Below are 16,215 nucleotides of genomic sequence, written 5' to 3' on the forward strand. Positions count from 1 at the left end.
GTTTCATGACGTCTGCCAATCGTGTCAGCCTTCTCTGCCTCGGCCCCTCTAGAGAGTCGGGGGGTTTTGTGGAGGCTGTGACATGGTGCACAACAATGCCAGCATACGCCCCTTCCGCCGGGGTGCTGTTTTCAGTTGACCCCTTTGGCGCCTGTCTAGTCCGCAGTGCTCCAGGCTCAGGTCGAGTTCCTGTTGCCTGGATTGAGGGATCGACCTTTTCTGGGTCTTGGCCTTCCTGACGGGCAGACCCCAGGTGGTGAGAGCAGGCAACTGCACCTCCTCATCCATCACCCTCAACATAGGGGCCCCCCAGGGCTGTGTTCTGAGTCCCCTCCTCTACTCCCTGTACACACACGACTGTGTGGCTCAGCGGAGTAGCAACACAATCATCAAATTTGCTGACGACACAGTGGTGGTGGGCCTGATCTCTGCAAACGACGAGAGGGCCTACCTGGAAGAGGTCAAGGTCCTGGCGGGATGGTGCCAGGAAAACAGCCTCTCCCTGAACGTCAGCAAAACAAAGGAGATGATTGTGGACTTCAGGAGGTCGGGGGTCAAGGACTACAGCCCCCTCAGCATCGACGGGGCACCGGTTGAGAGAGTGAACAGCTTTAAGTACCTCGGAGCCTACATATCCGAGGACTTGACATGGACCACACACATTGACAGTGTTGTGAAGAAGGCACGACAACGCCTCTACTTCCTCAGGCGCCTAAGGAAGTTCCAAGTCAGTCAGAAGATCCTTAAGAACTTCTACTCATGTACAATAGAGAGCATCCTGACTGGCAACATCACCTCCTGGTTTGGGAATAGCACTGCACAAGACCGAAGCAGACTACAAAGAGTGACACGTTCAGCCGAACGCACAATTGGAGGGGGGCTCCCCACCCTCCAGAACATTTACAACAAGCGGTGCAGGGGCAAGGCTAAGAGAATCATTAAGGACTCCAGCCACCCGAACAACTGCCTCTTTGAACTGCTGCGGTCAGGCAAGCGATACCGGAGTCTCAAGGCGAGCACAGAAAGACTCAGAAGAAGCTTCTATCCCCAGGCCATCAGGCTGCTCAACGAACAATGAACACTACACAACAACCATCAAACGCACATAGCACACACATCCACACGCACACACTCACTTTAAACAAACACACTGTAGCACCCACTCCCCACACTTATAGCACACACTCACTTTAAACAAACACACTGTAGCACCCACTCCCCACACTTTATATTTATTGATAAAGGATTGCACTACAACTCGTACACCTTACTGTAAATTGTACCTAAATTGTACCTCATCCCATTTCTGCTTTGCACTATATAGTATTGTATATTAGTACACTGCATAGTATTGTATATTATATGGTAACTCAGTTACGTCTATTCTGCATCGAACATTGTACATATGTCTATACTGAACACTGTGACCTCATTTTCTACTTCTAATTTACATGCTATACTATGTTATTTGATACGTATCTTGTCTAGCACAGTCTCTGGAGCGTAACAGTAAGAAGCATTTTGTATAAAAGTATTCTGTACTTCTGTATGACAACTATTAAAGAAACTTGAACTTGAACTAGAGGTCGTCTCCCCGGTGCGCTGCCTGCTCCCGCTGAAGGTGTAGCCTCTTGAGTGCTTCGAGTTACAGCCATGCTGACTGCCTGAGTATGCCAGGGTCAGTGAGCCAGGCGGCGTGCTATTGGGGGGGAAGGGCCTGCGAAATGTGAAAAAAGCGCCCCCTATCGTCTCCAAGATGGTAATTCACCCTTTTGGATTGAAAAGGCATGAGAAAAAAAAACCCGGACTCCACATTTTACTTCTCACGCATGTGACCGGAGTCGATCAGCTTCATTCTGGACCCTCAGAGCAGCAGGGATTATCTGTTTTACAGTATACGCGGTGGATCAATAAAAGGATTGATTTTCGGAATGGCGATCAGGAATTGGAATAATCCATTTGGATACCATCTGATCTCAGGTAAGGAATCTATTTTACCAGTATTAGGATAATCAGACCTTTTTTCACAGAGATATAAGCTTTCCCCCTATAATGTGATATGGCTGTTTGACTGTAAAAGCGATCAGGAACTGAGATAATCGATTTTCAGCGCGCGGCACCAGCGTGCACACGTACACATATACTAAGGGCGTGTCCACACCTGAAAGTCTGTGGATAGTCCGGACTATCCGCGGATAGTTCGGACTTTCTGGTGGACCAAATGTGAAAATTATACATCGTTTGATTTTGGTCTGCGTTCACACTACTCTTTTTGGTGCGGATCTCATTTGTAAACAAAGGACATACTGTCGCCAAGTCGTTCATCTATTGGACTATAGCACTCACAAACGTAAACAGTTGCCGACAGCGCGAGCACGGCGCAAGTCGACGAGAGTAGAGAGAGCGAGTAGAGAGTGAGAGAGAGGGGAAGAGAGAGAGGGGAAGAGAGAGAATGTCCGCGCGCCTGTTATTCATTTGAGTTGGGTCGCGCGCAAGCTGTCACTAGGCGTCTGTCACTCATTTGCTCTAGATTAGGTACTATATAAAGTTCGATCGCGTTCACACCAACAGCAAACGCACCATGGTCCACTTTGAAACGAACCGAGTCCCAACTTTTCAAGAGGACCATGGTTCGGTTGTTTGGTCCTCAAAATAGTTCGGTTTGTGTTCACACCTGTACAAACGAAACGGACTATTGATCTAAAGGGACCATGGTCCACTTAAAGTGGACCAAACAGGGTAGGTGTGAACGCGCCCTAATAAGCATTGGAGGCTTTTAACCAGGGCCGGACTGGGGAAATTATTCAGGTCAGGAAATATAGTGCAAAATATAGCCCCAGTCAGGCCACTTTTTATCCCCCACCATGATTTTTTTTGTTACAAAGACTTAATTTCCTGCATTCTGGTGCAGGAATTTTTGTATTTGTACCCTTTAAATGCCAGTGTTGTATTGTTAAAAAACAGGCTAGCATATGTATGATTAGCAACAACACTGATGTCAGATTTAAAAAAAAAAATACAATATTTTATTCAACTTCAGCCCTGATCATAACACCACATATTCATTTTATAATTCTAACCCTTTAAATGCCAGTGTGTGTGATGGCATATATTTGCAATATATCAAATGCAAAGTAGATTTTTCTGGGGGGGATTATTACAGGCTAGCATGTGTCAATGATTAACAACAACAGTTTTTTGTAAGGGTCCCGCCGCCTCCTAGGCGGTCAGGTGGCGTAGCGGAGATTGCACTCGTCACCAATGCAAGAGGCTGCGGTCTCGACTCCCGGAGTCAGCATTGCCTTGGCTTGGGCTGATGATGATCGCTATACTAACTCGTTTGGCTGGGTTAGGGGGAGGGAAGCCGTGGGTGGGAAACTGGTGTTGTGGACAGCGACGCCTACAGGTCAGGTCTGGGCGCTTGCTCAGCGGAGGCAGGACTTGAGGAAGGCAGCGTGACCTCCCACGCATTACACTTCACCAATGAGAGCCCTCGCTACCAGGTGAGAAGAGAGCCACTGGCTGTCGCCGCACGTGTCGGAGGAAGCGTGCGGATACTTCAGGGTTCCCTTGTACCGACCAGTAGGAGAACATGCGCACAACAACCAGGTAGGGGAGGGGGGGGAATTGGCACAACGACTAAATTGGGACGGGGAGAAAACAGAGAAAAAAATCTGAGAAAGAGAGATACACAAAAAAAAAAAAAGGGTCCTGCCTCCACCAATCACATGCGGCTCCCTTTGTGTGTGTGTGAGAGCAAGAGAGAGAGAGAGAGAGAGATAGGTCTCCAACTTGTGTGAGTTGCAGTGATCTCCTGGTTGTTCCCCACCTAGGTTATCTAACTATTGCGCTGCTGCAACTAGAAACACTGGCCTGGCCGCGTCAATACTTTTACCAACGGATTTTTTTTATCATTCTTTCCAAAAGAAAAGAGGCCTAGAAGCGTGGCTAACGCTAATGGCACGCATACCATAAGCTAACTGCCTACGAAAACAGGCACAGAGGCACTGAAAGAGTCGACCATCCAAATCCTTAGTCGGGGACAGCCCTAATATATATATATATATATATATATATATTAAAAAAAGTACCTTTAGTATACGAGTGTAATATACTAAACAAGAGGGAGCCTTTTCCACAAATATATATATTACTGTCCCGTCTCTTGGGTTTTTGGAAAGACCAGTCGAGGTCAGAGGAGTTTGATAATATTTACTGAGGATGGCCAGATAATGTTAATATTTAAACATTTACATGATCGATTGAGCGATTTATATTGTGTGGTGTGTTACAACAATGAATAACAAAATGTTCTAAATAAATAATGTTGAAATTTTGTTCATGTTTGGACTTATTTTTTACAACTGAATTATAAACCGTAATTCCTCTAATAGTAACCTGTATTCTATTAAAATCCGGGTCTCTATTAATATCCGGGTGTGCTGTTGAGCTAAGCAATTATAAGCCGGCCTCCTAAAACAAACCGGGTTACTAATATACGCGCGATCGAACCTCTCCTTACTTCCGTATGAAACACGGGTCGCGCGCAGCACGTAACACAACAACAACAGAGCTGAAAGCAGCTGACGGTAAAAGAGCACGTTGCCACCCACAGCACCCGGAGCTGCTAACTGGCTAACGCTATGAGAGCCAACGTTGCTACCCACAGCACCCGGAGCTGCTAACGCTATGAGAGCTAATGTTGCTACCCACAGCACCTGGAGCTGCTAACTGGCTAACGTTATGAGAGCTAACGTTGCTACCTACAGTACCCGGAGCTGCTAACTGGCTAACGTTATGAGAGCTAACGTTGCTACCTACAGTACCCGGAGCTGCTAACTGGCTAACGTTCTGAGAGCTAACGTTGCTACCTACAGTACCCGGAGCTGCTAACTGGCTAACGTTATGAGAGCTAACGTTGCTACCTACAGTACCCGGAGCTGCTAACTGGCTAACGTTATGAGAGCTAACATTGCTACCTACAGTACCCGGAGCTGCTAACTGGCTAGCGTTATGAGAGCTAACGTTGCTACCTACAGTACCCGGAGCTGCTATCTGGCTAACGTTATGAGAGCTAACGTTGCTACCTACAGTACCCGTAGCTGCTAACTGGCTAACGTTATGAGAGCTAACGTTGCTGCCCACAGCACCCGGAGCTGCTAACTGGCTAACGTTATGAGAGCTAACGTTGCTACCTACTGTACCCGGAGCTGCTAAGGTAAAGTTACTTGATTTCACTTTGAAAACGTTGAAATGACCAGTGACCACCTGTAATTGCACTGTTTACTATTTCATACAGTACTTGGTTTCAATAAATGAACCCAGTACATTTTACTGGGTTCAAACTGACACAAAATGTTGATTTATTCATTATGATCCGTTTGAAAATTAGAAATATAGGCCTCTCTTATACATGCCTCCTCCTAATACAAGCCTGGTACCGGCTACAGTCGAAACAAATACAAGCTGGGGTTACTATTAGAGGAATTACGGTATATATTTCTTTATTACAGAGAATACCGATACCGAATTCCAGGAACTGGTACTGATATCAGTTCAAATGTGAACGGCACCAAACCTTACTGCCCACCAATCAGCACCCACCCCCTCGACAGAGTCCCTCGCATTGCACACAGACATATACACACTTACAAATACTTTCCTAAGCACTATTTTTAATTTTAAAAGGGCATTCAAAAGGATACAATTCACTTTTAAATGCAGTTTTTAATAGAAAGAAAATCTGGTCCAATATGTATGGCTTAAATCAAATTTGCGACAATTAGTTACACTTTAAATAAGAACAATTAAATGTCTTGATTCCGAACAATTTTATCATGGATGAACAAAACTTTCAATGCGAATGGTTGATTTGAATTTCAAGGACTTTTTAAGCACCTTGTTAAAAAATGAGCTGTTTAACACTTTCAGAGCCGGCCGTGTTTTCCTTTTTACCCCCTTGAATGCCCAGCAACCACTTCAATGTTAACGTTAATATCGCCTAATCTATGTTTTAAATTATGTGTCTAATTTGCCCGTCGCATTATCCATGACCCATTTCCAGTCAACATTGTCGAAGCGGATTGTTTTTTTATCGGTTCATTTCCGTTTTATAGCATTTTGAAAAGCCCTCGTTTAAGAAGAAAAAAAAAGAATCCCTGATAAACGCTGATGTACTGTAATATTCTAGAACGTTGTCATTGTTCTGCCTATTTATGAATCGTTTTCAAATAAACGCTAGATTATTGATAGTATATGTGTACGTATGCACGCTGGTGCCGCAAGCTGTAAATCGATTATCTTATTTCCTGATCACTCGCACAGTCAAAACAGCCATATCACATATAGGGGGAAAGCTTATATCTCTGTGAAAACAGGTCTGATTATCCTAAGACTGGTAAAATAGATTCCTTACCCGAGATCAGATGGTATCCAAATGGATTATTCCAATTCCTGATCGACCATTCCAAAAATCAATCCTTTTATTGATCCCACGCGTATACTGTAAAACAGGGTATACACGCTGTGCTGAGGGTCCATTATTATCGGTATCGGTTTTCAAAAAAAGAAAAAAAAATATTTTTTTTTACATTTGTTTAACCCTGAGGTCTAAAGTTTCTAGCTCCACCTTCTCAGAATATTCTCTTTTTTTTTGTTACATAATGTAAAATTACAGATTCATACCTTCAAAATAAGCCATCAATTGTCATATTTGAGACGATAGTTTTCAATCAATGTCCTATCAAACATTCTGGTAAAATCCTACCTACTTTTCAGGATAGGACTTGAACTTGATCCAAGTTCATTCAGCTATCTGATGAGAGAACTACACTCCCAGAATTCAATGTGATCATTGTCACTAGAACCATTTCACACCTGGAGCAAAGGCCCAGTCATTCCTTTGTTATTCCAGTGAATGGACCCAGCAGGAGGCCAAGCCTAGCGACAAGCGGCCACTACATAGTTGGGTATTGAAAAAATGCTCATATCCAAAAGTAGTAGATAGATATAGGTCATACATGTAGGTATGCACTTGTCCTAATATACTAACCTACACTGTAGCACTCAACACTTTGATGAACATTGTTACTCAGCTGATAGAGGTGTGCCCTTCCTCAATAAAGCCCGAGCGAGAGAGAGAGAGAGAGAGAGAGAGAGAGAGAGAGAGAGAGAGAGAGAGAGAGAGAGAATTTACAGTACTGTACCATATCAAAAAAAGAAGCAAACCAATAACAATTTGTGGTTGTATTTCTCTAGAATGACTAGAAGACCTTCTGGGGTGGACGCCAAGCCTGTTCACAGCTTGGCGTCAGGAACTTGCTGCACAGCCGCATGAATTTATTTTCATTGATGAGGCTGGATTCAACCTAAGCCAAACAACACACATTCAAATCCAACCCTAACTAACCTTACTGTCATGCACTTGTCCTAATATACTAACCTACACTGTAGCACTCAACACTTTAGTTAGTTAGTTAGTTACTCAGCTGATAGAGTTGTGCCCTTCCTGATGACTTGTCGTACAGAACTTGTAAGTCGCTTTGGATGAAAGCGTCAGCTAAATGACTAGATGTAAATGTAAATGTGTAAATGTGTAAATGTGTGTGTGTGTGTGTGTGTGTGTGTGTGTGTGTGTGTGTGTGTGTGTGTGTGTGTGTGTGTGTGTGTGTGTGTGTGTGTGTGTGAAAGTAAGACATCCTTGACTTAGTAAACTCACTGACAGCAGGTGTGGCAGATTTATATCCAGTTTTTAATTTGATCGTTCGTTTGTGTGTTTCTGTGTGTGTGTGTGTGTCTGTGAAACATGTCTTGTACTCATTTACCTCACTAAATACAGCAATGTGTAACTGTAGATTTGAAATGGCTGTGCAAATAGTGTATAGTGCTGTCTTGCGCATTTCCAGAAAGTGTCACCAAGATCAAATTGTTTTGTTTGGCTTTGACAATGTAAACGTATGTTTCCCATGTCAATAAAGCCCATTTGAATGAGAGAGAGATAGAGAGAGCGAGAGCGAGAGCGAGAGTGAGAGCGAGAGAGAGAGAGAGAGAGAGAGAGAGAGAGAGAGACGACGTCATCTTTCCTTCACAAAGCGCATCGATGCGCTGTCAACTAAAGCACCGTGTCTAGACAGCGCGGGTGACCAAAACACCAAACTCGTCACACAGCAGCCAGTGGCTGATACTGTAGTTCACGTAGTCCACTCCACTGTCCGCTTGAATGAACTGCAAGAGATAATTCATAACTCATATACACACACGCACTCTGCCATACAGTAGTTAATGTTTTAGCGCGACGTGGGTATACAGGACTGTCGAGGATGCTGCGGAGTTTCTGTTGCATATAGAAGCAGACTCGACACAAGTTTCGTCTCGACGCTGCGTCTCAGCGCACGCACACACATACCACATTATTCTGCGAAGCAGCTCAGTGTCCCGTGGATATTATTGCAAGAGATAATTCATACATATTATGAAAAGCCGATGCCGATCTGTTGTTTAGAATTTGGATGGGGGGTAGCGAGTCTCTGATACCTCTCACCTCTGCGCGGGGGTCTAACACCTATTCACAGCGCACACGCTTCTCTTGTGTGTGTGCGCGCGTGCGTGTATGTGCGTTTCGTGACGCGCTGTAGTTCTCTGGCAAACGGAAATAATTACAAGCATACCATCTAGCAAGAATTAAACGTATTTACAAGTCGTATTATGTTTAGCAAGTAAGGAGACATATATAGTACATCTCAAAGCACTCGAAATTGTCATTTTTATCGATTTCTGAAAATATGTACATTTAGAGCATTTAGAAGACATTCTAATTATTTTGTTCTCCGCCCACAGGAGCAATAAGCCCCGTTGACTCCTAAGGGTTCCTTTATTTACCCAGGCAAGCAAGTAAGAACTAATTCTGATTTTATTTATTGTCAAAAGTATGCATAATGTTGTGTTAATTCCACGACAAGAGATATGTAATGTTAATTACCTGAAATTATTCCGTTTTTTGGGGGGGGGGGGGGGAACCCTGCATCTATCGGTATCGGTTGATATCGGTATCGGAAATTAAGAGTTGGACAATATCGGTATATCGGTATCGGTAAAAAAGCCAATATCGAGCATCCCTACTTCTTTTGGTAAAAAATCAAGCACTTTAACAACACTTTGGGTGCCATGGGTTAAATTCATGATATACCATAGATTGCCAGCTCTATTTGTCTATGGAGAAGTACCCCTTCTTTGCATGGCTATAACTTTTAAATTATATTGCTACATTGCCATTATTAGGGCCCATTCAAAGTCCTATATGTATTGTTCATTGTGTAGCAACGTTAAACTTTTTCATTCACATATTCATAGTAAAGTATGGTCTAATGTATAAGTATGTTTTCATCTCTTTCTGCAGCTTTCTCCAGAATGTGATCTATAGCCCCAAATGCATTATATTGATGATGAAATACAGTTTGATGGCAATCGGGGCGATATAAAAAATTTCAATTGGACGTACTTCTAGAATGATCTACGTATGATCTGATGATGACCGGATGGGCGGGGGATCGTTTATAATTCCGTGGGCAGCGTTATATCATTCATCTAGTGTGGGTCATATGTTCATCATAACAGTTTATATGGAACACGTTCAAAAATAACGCTGAATCTTACCGGATCTTCCTCGCGCCGTTGGACGATCAGCGTGGTGTAGACCGTTTTCGATTATGGGATGTTTATCCTGATGAACCATTTCCAGCTTGTATAATACTATATACGTCCAAATCATGTTGTTTATCGAGTTATTGGCAATGGATCGCTATATATTGTGACGAGCCAGAGTGCCGGCAGCCAAACAGAGTGCCCGGAAGTAATATGGCCGACCAGCACAACCTCCACAGCACTTCCTGTTTGGCGATTGCGCCGATCGGCCACCAGATGGCGCTCCTGAACCGCCAGAGAGCTCAGTGGGTCCTCCTGGTGGATCTCAGGCCAGCGGAGGGGAAATATGAATCCGATCACAGATTTTTGAAATATTGATATTAAAGACGCTGTAAAGCGTCCTTCGGCAACTTGAGCATGGCCGGGAATGACGCTGTAAAGCGTTTCCCGGCACCCAAAGTGTTAAGCACTTCAAGAACCTTGTGCGAACACCGACACACACACACACACACTTACTCTTGCTCCTCTGCGTCAGCACCATCCTCCACACCGTGTCCAGCAGCATGTGCAGCTGCCTGTAGCTGAGCTTGGTTCCTTTGGCCAAGGTGTCCCTGACGAAGGACCTGAGGGGGACCAGCCAGTCAGCGTCAGACTCCTGCCCGGGGCCCTGCCTCTGGCTGAGGGACACCATCACCTGGCACAGGGTGATGTTCAGGGCCAGGGGCTCCACCGCCTGCCCCAGGACGGCTGGGGTCAGCTTGGACCTGGAGACACAACGGTCACAGTGAGCTGCCCGCTGGCGGGGTTAGGCACTCGTTTCCCAGCCATCCCAACAACAGCCTGTTCCAACTGCTGCCTTCCGGGAGGCGTTACAGCAGCCTCAGAGCCAGGTCCAGCAGGCTCAAGGACTCGTACTTTCATCAGGCCATCAGACTCATGAACACTATTTAGTCATTCAGATTGTATTATATATATATTTATGTATTTAGTATTTTAAGTACTTGATTTTATTATGTCACTTTAAATAATGGAAGTCACTTTAAAGGAAGGAGGTATTGTATAGTATAGATACATTAAGAGTTAGAATTGTAAATTGTATAGTAGTGTACATAGGAACCAGTTTCTCAGGAACTTAGCATGTCTTTTTTTATCATGCATATCTTGTCTTACCCATTTTCTTTTTTTTCTATGCCTATTTTTATTATTGTATTTTGCACAATCGATGCAGGCGTGACCACCCGCATTTCACTGTATGCATGTGACAAATAAACCTCTTGATTTTATTCTACTGTTGCACTTTTTATATTAACCACTCTCAGCACTGTCACCTTTTTCATACATCATTATTATGCTGGTTTTTATTGTGTTTTTGTGTATTGTATTGTTCTATTGTGTATTTTATTGACATGCTGTAGGTCGAGGGGGTAAGACCCAAGAATCTTGCTCTTTTTTGTATGGGACTATGACAAAGATGCAACAATAAAGCTATCTGAATCTGAATATACAGACATTGCTCGGGAGGTAGAGCAGTCGTCTGGTAATCCGGAGGTTCCCGGTTAGATTCCTGCTCCTCGTGGGCAGCGCGTTGAAGTCAAGACACTTTTAACCCCCAACTGCTACCATGAGCAGGTTGGCACCTTGCATGGTTGCCTCCACTGTCGGTGTGTTAATGTGTGAGTGAATGGTTAAAGCCCAACCTCCAGGTTAAACCCTACTGATCAATTATGGGTAGTTTACATCATTGGTATATAATTTCATTATTTATTTTTTTCCATTTGACACCGGAAATGCCACTCTGAAAGAGTTAAAAAGGTCCACGCACGAATAACATGCACGCGCGAATCAAAAAAGCTTATCAAACGCCGACGTCACAACAGGTGCATATTAATGAGCCGAATCTAAAAGCTTATCAGACTCTAGCACGGCCGTGACGTCACTTCAGGAAACGTATGCCTTATGTCCGTCCGGGTCATAGTACTAGATCAATGGTGGCCCACTCGGTGCATCACAGTTATAGCCTATAGCTCCGCCGTCCCTGCTACAGTCGGGACCACTACACTGACGTTAGCCTATAGCCCGCCGTCCCTGCGGGTGGTTCTCTCCTCTTTGTGTGCCCCCGTCCCCGCGGGTGTCCCGCGGAGGAGCTTGTGGACGCGACAACAGCGGCGGCCGCAGGGCGCCCGAGCCCGCAGCGCTAGTTAGCTCATAGCTATCGTGTACCACTAGCCTTTACGGGCTCGAGCACCCTACGGCTGCCGCCGCCGTCGCGTCTATGGGCCCCCCGGCAGGGCACCCGTGGGGACGGGGTGTACAGAGAGGGGAGAACCATTTTGGGTCGGCCGTTCATGCCGGCCAGCGAGCCGGATGTCGGGATATGTTGTTAGCACAATAGCTACCAAGCTAAGCTATGTTAGCTACTAACGTTATAAACACAATATGTGTACAACGACACAATGATTTACATTATTACAAATATGGTAACGTGGTTGTGACTTTTACAAATAGTGGTTAGCTTTAGAGATTGATGGCTATAATCACGGAGCAATAGTGTTAGGTGAAACAGATACATTTTCATTCGGCTAGTAGTAGCAAGCATATATCTATGGTAGCAAGGCTCTCTGCCTGCAGTGCCTGCCACTAGCTGTGTGTGACTCTCAGCGCCCACTGGTGAGCCCCCTGGTGCCCTGCACCTGTTGTGACGAGATTATTTCGATTACACACGCACGTTATGAACCATTGATTAAAATATCCACGTGCGTGGTGATTGTGTTGGGCAGACAAAATGTTTGATAAAAACGCTAAAACTGGGTCAATTTCAATACTTTTTTTTCCATTCTTCATGAAAGTCACCGTTGGCCTAGTCCACATTGTTTATTGAACAAAAATACAACGTGAAGGTTGGCCTTTAAATGTGAGGAACGAATTGTAAAGCAATTTGGATAAAAGCCGCTATATAAATGCACCATTTACCATTGTACACACCAACATGGGGACTATAATATATATACGTATATGGTAAACAAATATATGTATATGGTATATATACAGCATTATTGTACATGCCATCATATAGAGTTATATGGGTATATGCAGGTGTATAAATATGTATATAGAAGGGATTATATGCAGGTATATTCAGACAGATATATATATATATACGGTGTATACAGCATTATTGTGCATGCTATCTTACAGAGTTATATGGGTATGCAGGTGTATAAATAGGTATATAGAAGGGACAGATGTGAAAATAGATACAATAAATATATATACACTGTATCCAGCATTAATGCTATCATACAGAGTTATAGTTATGCAGGTGTATAAATGTATATAGAAGGGATTATATGCAGGTATATTCAGACAGATGTATATATGTATATAAATATTAGTGCTGTCAATCGATTAAAATATTTAATCGCATGATTGTCCATAGTTAACTCGCGATTAATCGCAAATTAATTGCATTCAAAAAATGTATCTACCTTAAACTGATCTTTTTCAAGTTTTAATACTCTTATCAACGAGAGTCAACAAATGCTTGCTTTATGCAGCCATTTAACACAAAAGGATGACCCTCATGCATTGCAAATTTGCTAATTCAAAACAGAGTGATGCACAAAATAACTTAAGAAAATAATAATTTAAAACAATGAATAAAGTATGCATGAAATAATAGGGGAAAGAAAACGTTAGGACCTTGTTACATCCACCCACACAAGGGCTGAGTAATCACACACCCCCCCTCTCTCTCTCTCTCTCTCTCTCTCACACACACACTCTCCCAGCTCTCTTTCTCTCTTGCCCCTTCCTCATCTCTCTCACCCCCCTCTCTCTTTCTCTCTATATATCACACACACACACACACCAGAAACAAACATAGTATCAATGAGAGCCTCAATAATACACCCGAGTGAAGTCTAGTAAAAAAAATAAAAATGTTAAGTTAAAAGATTTTTCTTCTTTTTTTTTCTTAAAAGTTAATCGTGAGTTAAAAGAAATAGTGGCGTTAATAGAATCGGGCGATAACGCGTTAATGCCGCGTTAACTTTGACAGCCTTAATAAATATATATACTGTATACAGCATTATTGCATGTTATCATACAAAGTTACATGGGTAGACTATAGTTTGAGGTAGGGCTGGGCGATATGACCAAAAACGTTATCGCGATAAAATTATAAAATTATTTTCATATAATTCGATATCGATAATTATCGTCGATATAATGTCTGTCAAGTTTAATTAACTTCTAATATGCTGCTGCGAATGTCTCAAGTCGAGTTGATGTCGTCATCAGTCCTCGCACGTTAGCAGTTAGCCGACAAGCGGAGTATCTCATGACAATAAATATGACACTAAAATACTCTCTTCCGCCACAATATATTGAAACGACGTCCACTCCCACACTATTATAAACGTGGCCTCAGAATTCAAAACACACACATACTCGGCACGTAAATATATAAAACAGTGCCGTGCAAGCTAGTTAACCTAGCCAGCCTGTTGCTTCTACGCGGTGTATTCCATGACAATGTGCTAAATATCACACTAAAATACTCTCTTCCGCCACAATATATTGAAACGACTACCACTGTATACCCCCACTACTATAAACGTGGCCTCAGAATTCAAAACACACACATACTCGGCACGTAAATATATAAAACAGTGCCGTGCAAGCTAGTTAACCTAGCCAGCCTGTTGCTTCTATGCGGTGTATTCCATGACAATGTGCTAAATATCACACTAAAATACTCTCTTCCGCCACAATATATTGAAACGACTACCACTGTATACCCCCACTACTATAAACGTGGCCTCAGAATTCACCACACACACATACTCGGCACGTAAATATATAAAACAACGCCGTGCAAGCTAATTAGCCTAGCAAGCGTTGTTGTTGAGTGAGTCCTACCGCTCTGGGTCTCCTTCCGGGTCTCCGTCGATCTCGGCCATCTCCTTCACTGATTGGTTGTTAGCTGTTGTGCGTAGCACGTCATCACGTAAGGTTGGTTGTTGTTAGTGTGTGCTGAGCCGAGGCTGAACGGAGCCAAGCTTGGAAAATCGATATATCGAAACTTTGCGACCACGTTTCATGTTTATTTCGAGGAAATAATTTATCGCGATAGTTATCGTTATCGTTTTATCGCCCAGCCCTAGTTTGAGGTAGGTAGTTAGGTATGATTACAGTGTGAAGCAGTGTGTAGACTAAGCAGTAGGCAGGTATAAATTCAGCCATATATATATAAAGGAAAGGAAGGAGGAAGGAAGGGGAAAGGAAGGAGGGAGGATTGCTCCCTTGACAATGTGAACTCACTTCTTCTGCTCCGGCCTCTTGTGTTTGGGTGTGTCCTGAGTGCCATAGGGGAAGTTCTTCATGAAGTGCTGCTTGAAGTCTCCGAGGTACTCCTTACGGAACCATGCATCCTGCACGAAAACAGTGTGGTTTGCATCGTAAATAATAACGTATTTATTCTCACCGCATATACATCTATCCACTGCAGTCTGTACTTACTACTTAGTCCTTTAGTATAGTCCTTTACTATATCTATATCTGTACATATCCTACTCTTACTGGTTATGCTGCTGGCCAGTATGACTACTAACATACCGTCTTTATATTAGGGCTGTCACTAACGATTATTTAGTTATCGATTAATGAGTTGATTATTTGTATCGATTAGTCAATTCATCTAAACCATTCATTTACCAGAAAAATCAACAATTGATTATATTTGCTATTTAATATTTCAAAATGTTTAATGAGTATCCTCATCCTTTTTAGCTTTAGATGTATGAGATTTTTACCGGCCATAAATAGCTTTTTAGTATATTTCCATGAATTATTATATTTATATGTATTGTGTGTTATCTCTCCACTCCATGCTGTGGTAGTGCTTGTGCCAGCACAGGAGATACGATTCAAATGTATTTACTATATATAGGCTATATACATATTTAAATCAATATCTTCCTTTTGAATAAAATAGGCTCAGGAATCAGGATTGTTAAAGCTAATTAGCCTATAGTAAATGTACACACACACACACAAGAGAGAGGGGGAATAGCTTATAGCAGAATGAATGATTTTACAATATTTTTGCTAATGAAGTGAAATATTTATTATCATCAACTATCCAGTTAGTTTTTATAGTGTAACGCTACTTCAAATCATTGGACATACAGGGAGAGAGAGACGGGCTCACCCCCCCCTCACCCCCCCCCCCCCTTTCCTCACTATTGGTGGGGGTGAGGGGGGATTTATGTTTTTATTGTTGGGTGTTAAAAAAAAAGAATTAATTTCAGGTAATGGTTGAAGAAGTGCGCCTTCAGTCGACGGCAAAAGATTGGACGGGTTTCGGCTGTCCTAACTGTGGTGGGCAGTTCGTTCCACCATTGTGGGGCAAGGACTGAGAATAGGCGGCTTCTCCTTGACCACCCTCAGGAGGTAGAGCAGTCGTCTGATAATCAGAATGTTTCCGGTTTGATTGCAGCTTCTCTCTGCTGCACGTCAAAGTGCCTTTGAGCAAGACACTTAACCCCTATGGTTGCCTTCGACGTCAGTGTGTGA

At 43.1% G+C, this 16,215-nt stretch overlaps 1 protein-coding gene across 1 annotated transcript in view; it reads right to left on the reverse strand.

The window, feature by feature from the left end:
- tex10 (testis expressed 10) overlaps positions 1-16,215 on the reverse strand; it is a 109,300-nt gene that overhangs the window by 72,690 nt on the left and 20,395 nt on the right. The window contains exons 7-8 of the mRNA XM_084336987.1: positions 14,962-15,071; positions 10,156-10,403 (exon numbers count right to left, since the gene is read on the reverse strand). Of these exons, the coding sequence (XP_084193113.1) occupies positions 10,156-10,403; positions 14,962-15,071 (358 nt within the window). The remainder of the gene's footprint in view (positions 1-10,155; positions 10,404-14,961; positions 15,072-16,215) is intronic.

This window comes from Notolepis coatsorum (assembly GCF_963971535.1).
Source record: "Notolepis coatsorum genome assembly, chromosome: 19".
NCBI classification, from domain to species: domain Eukaryota; kingdom Metazoa; phylum Chordata; class Actinopteri; order Aulopiformes; family Paralepididae; genus Notolepis; species Notolepis coatsorum.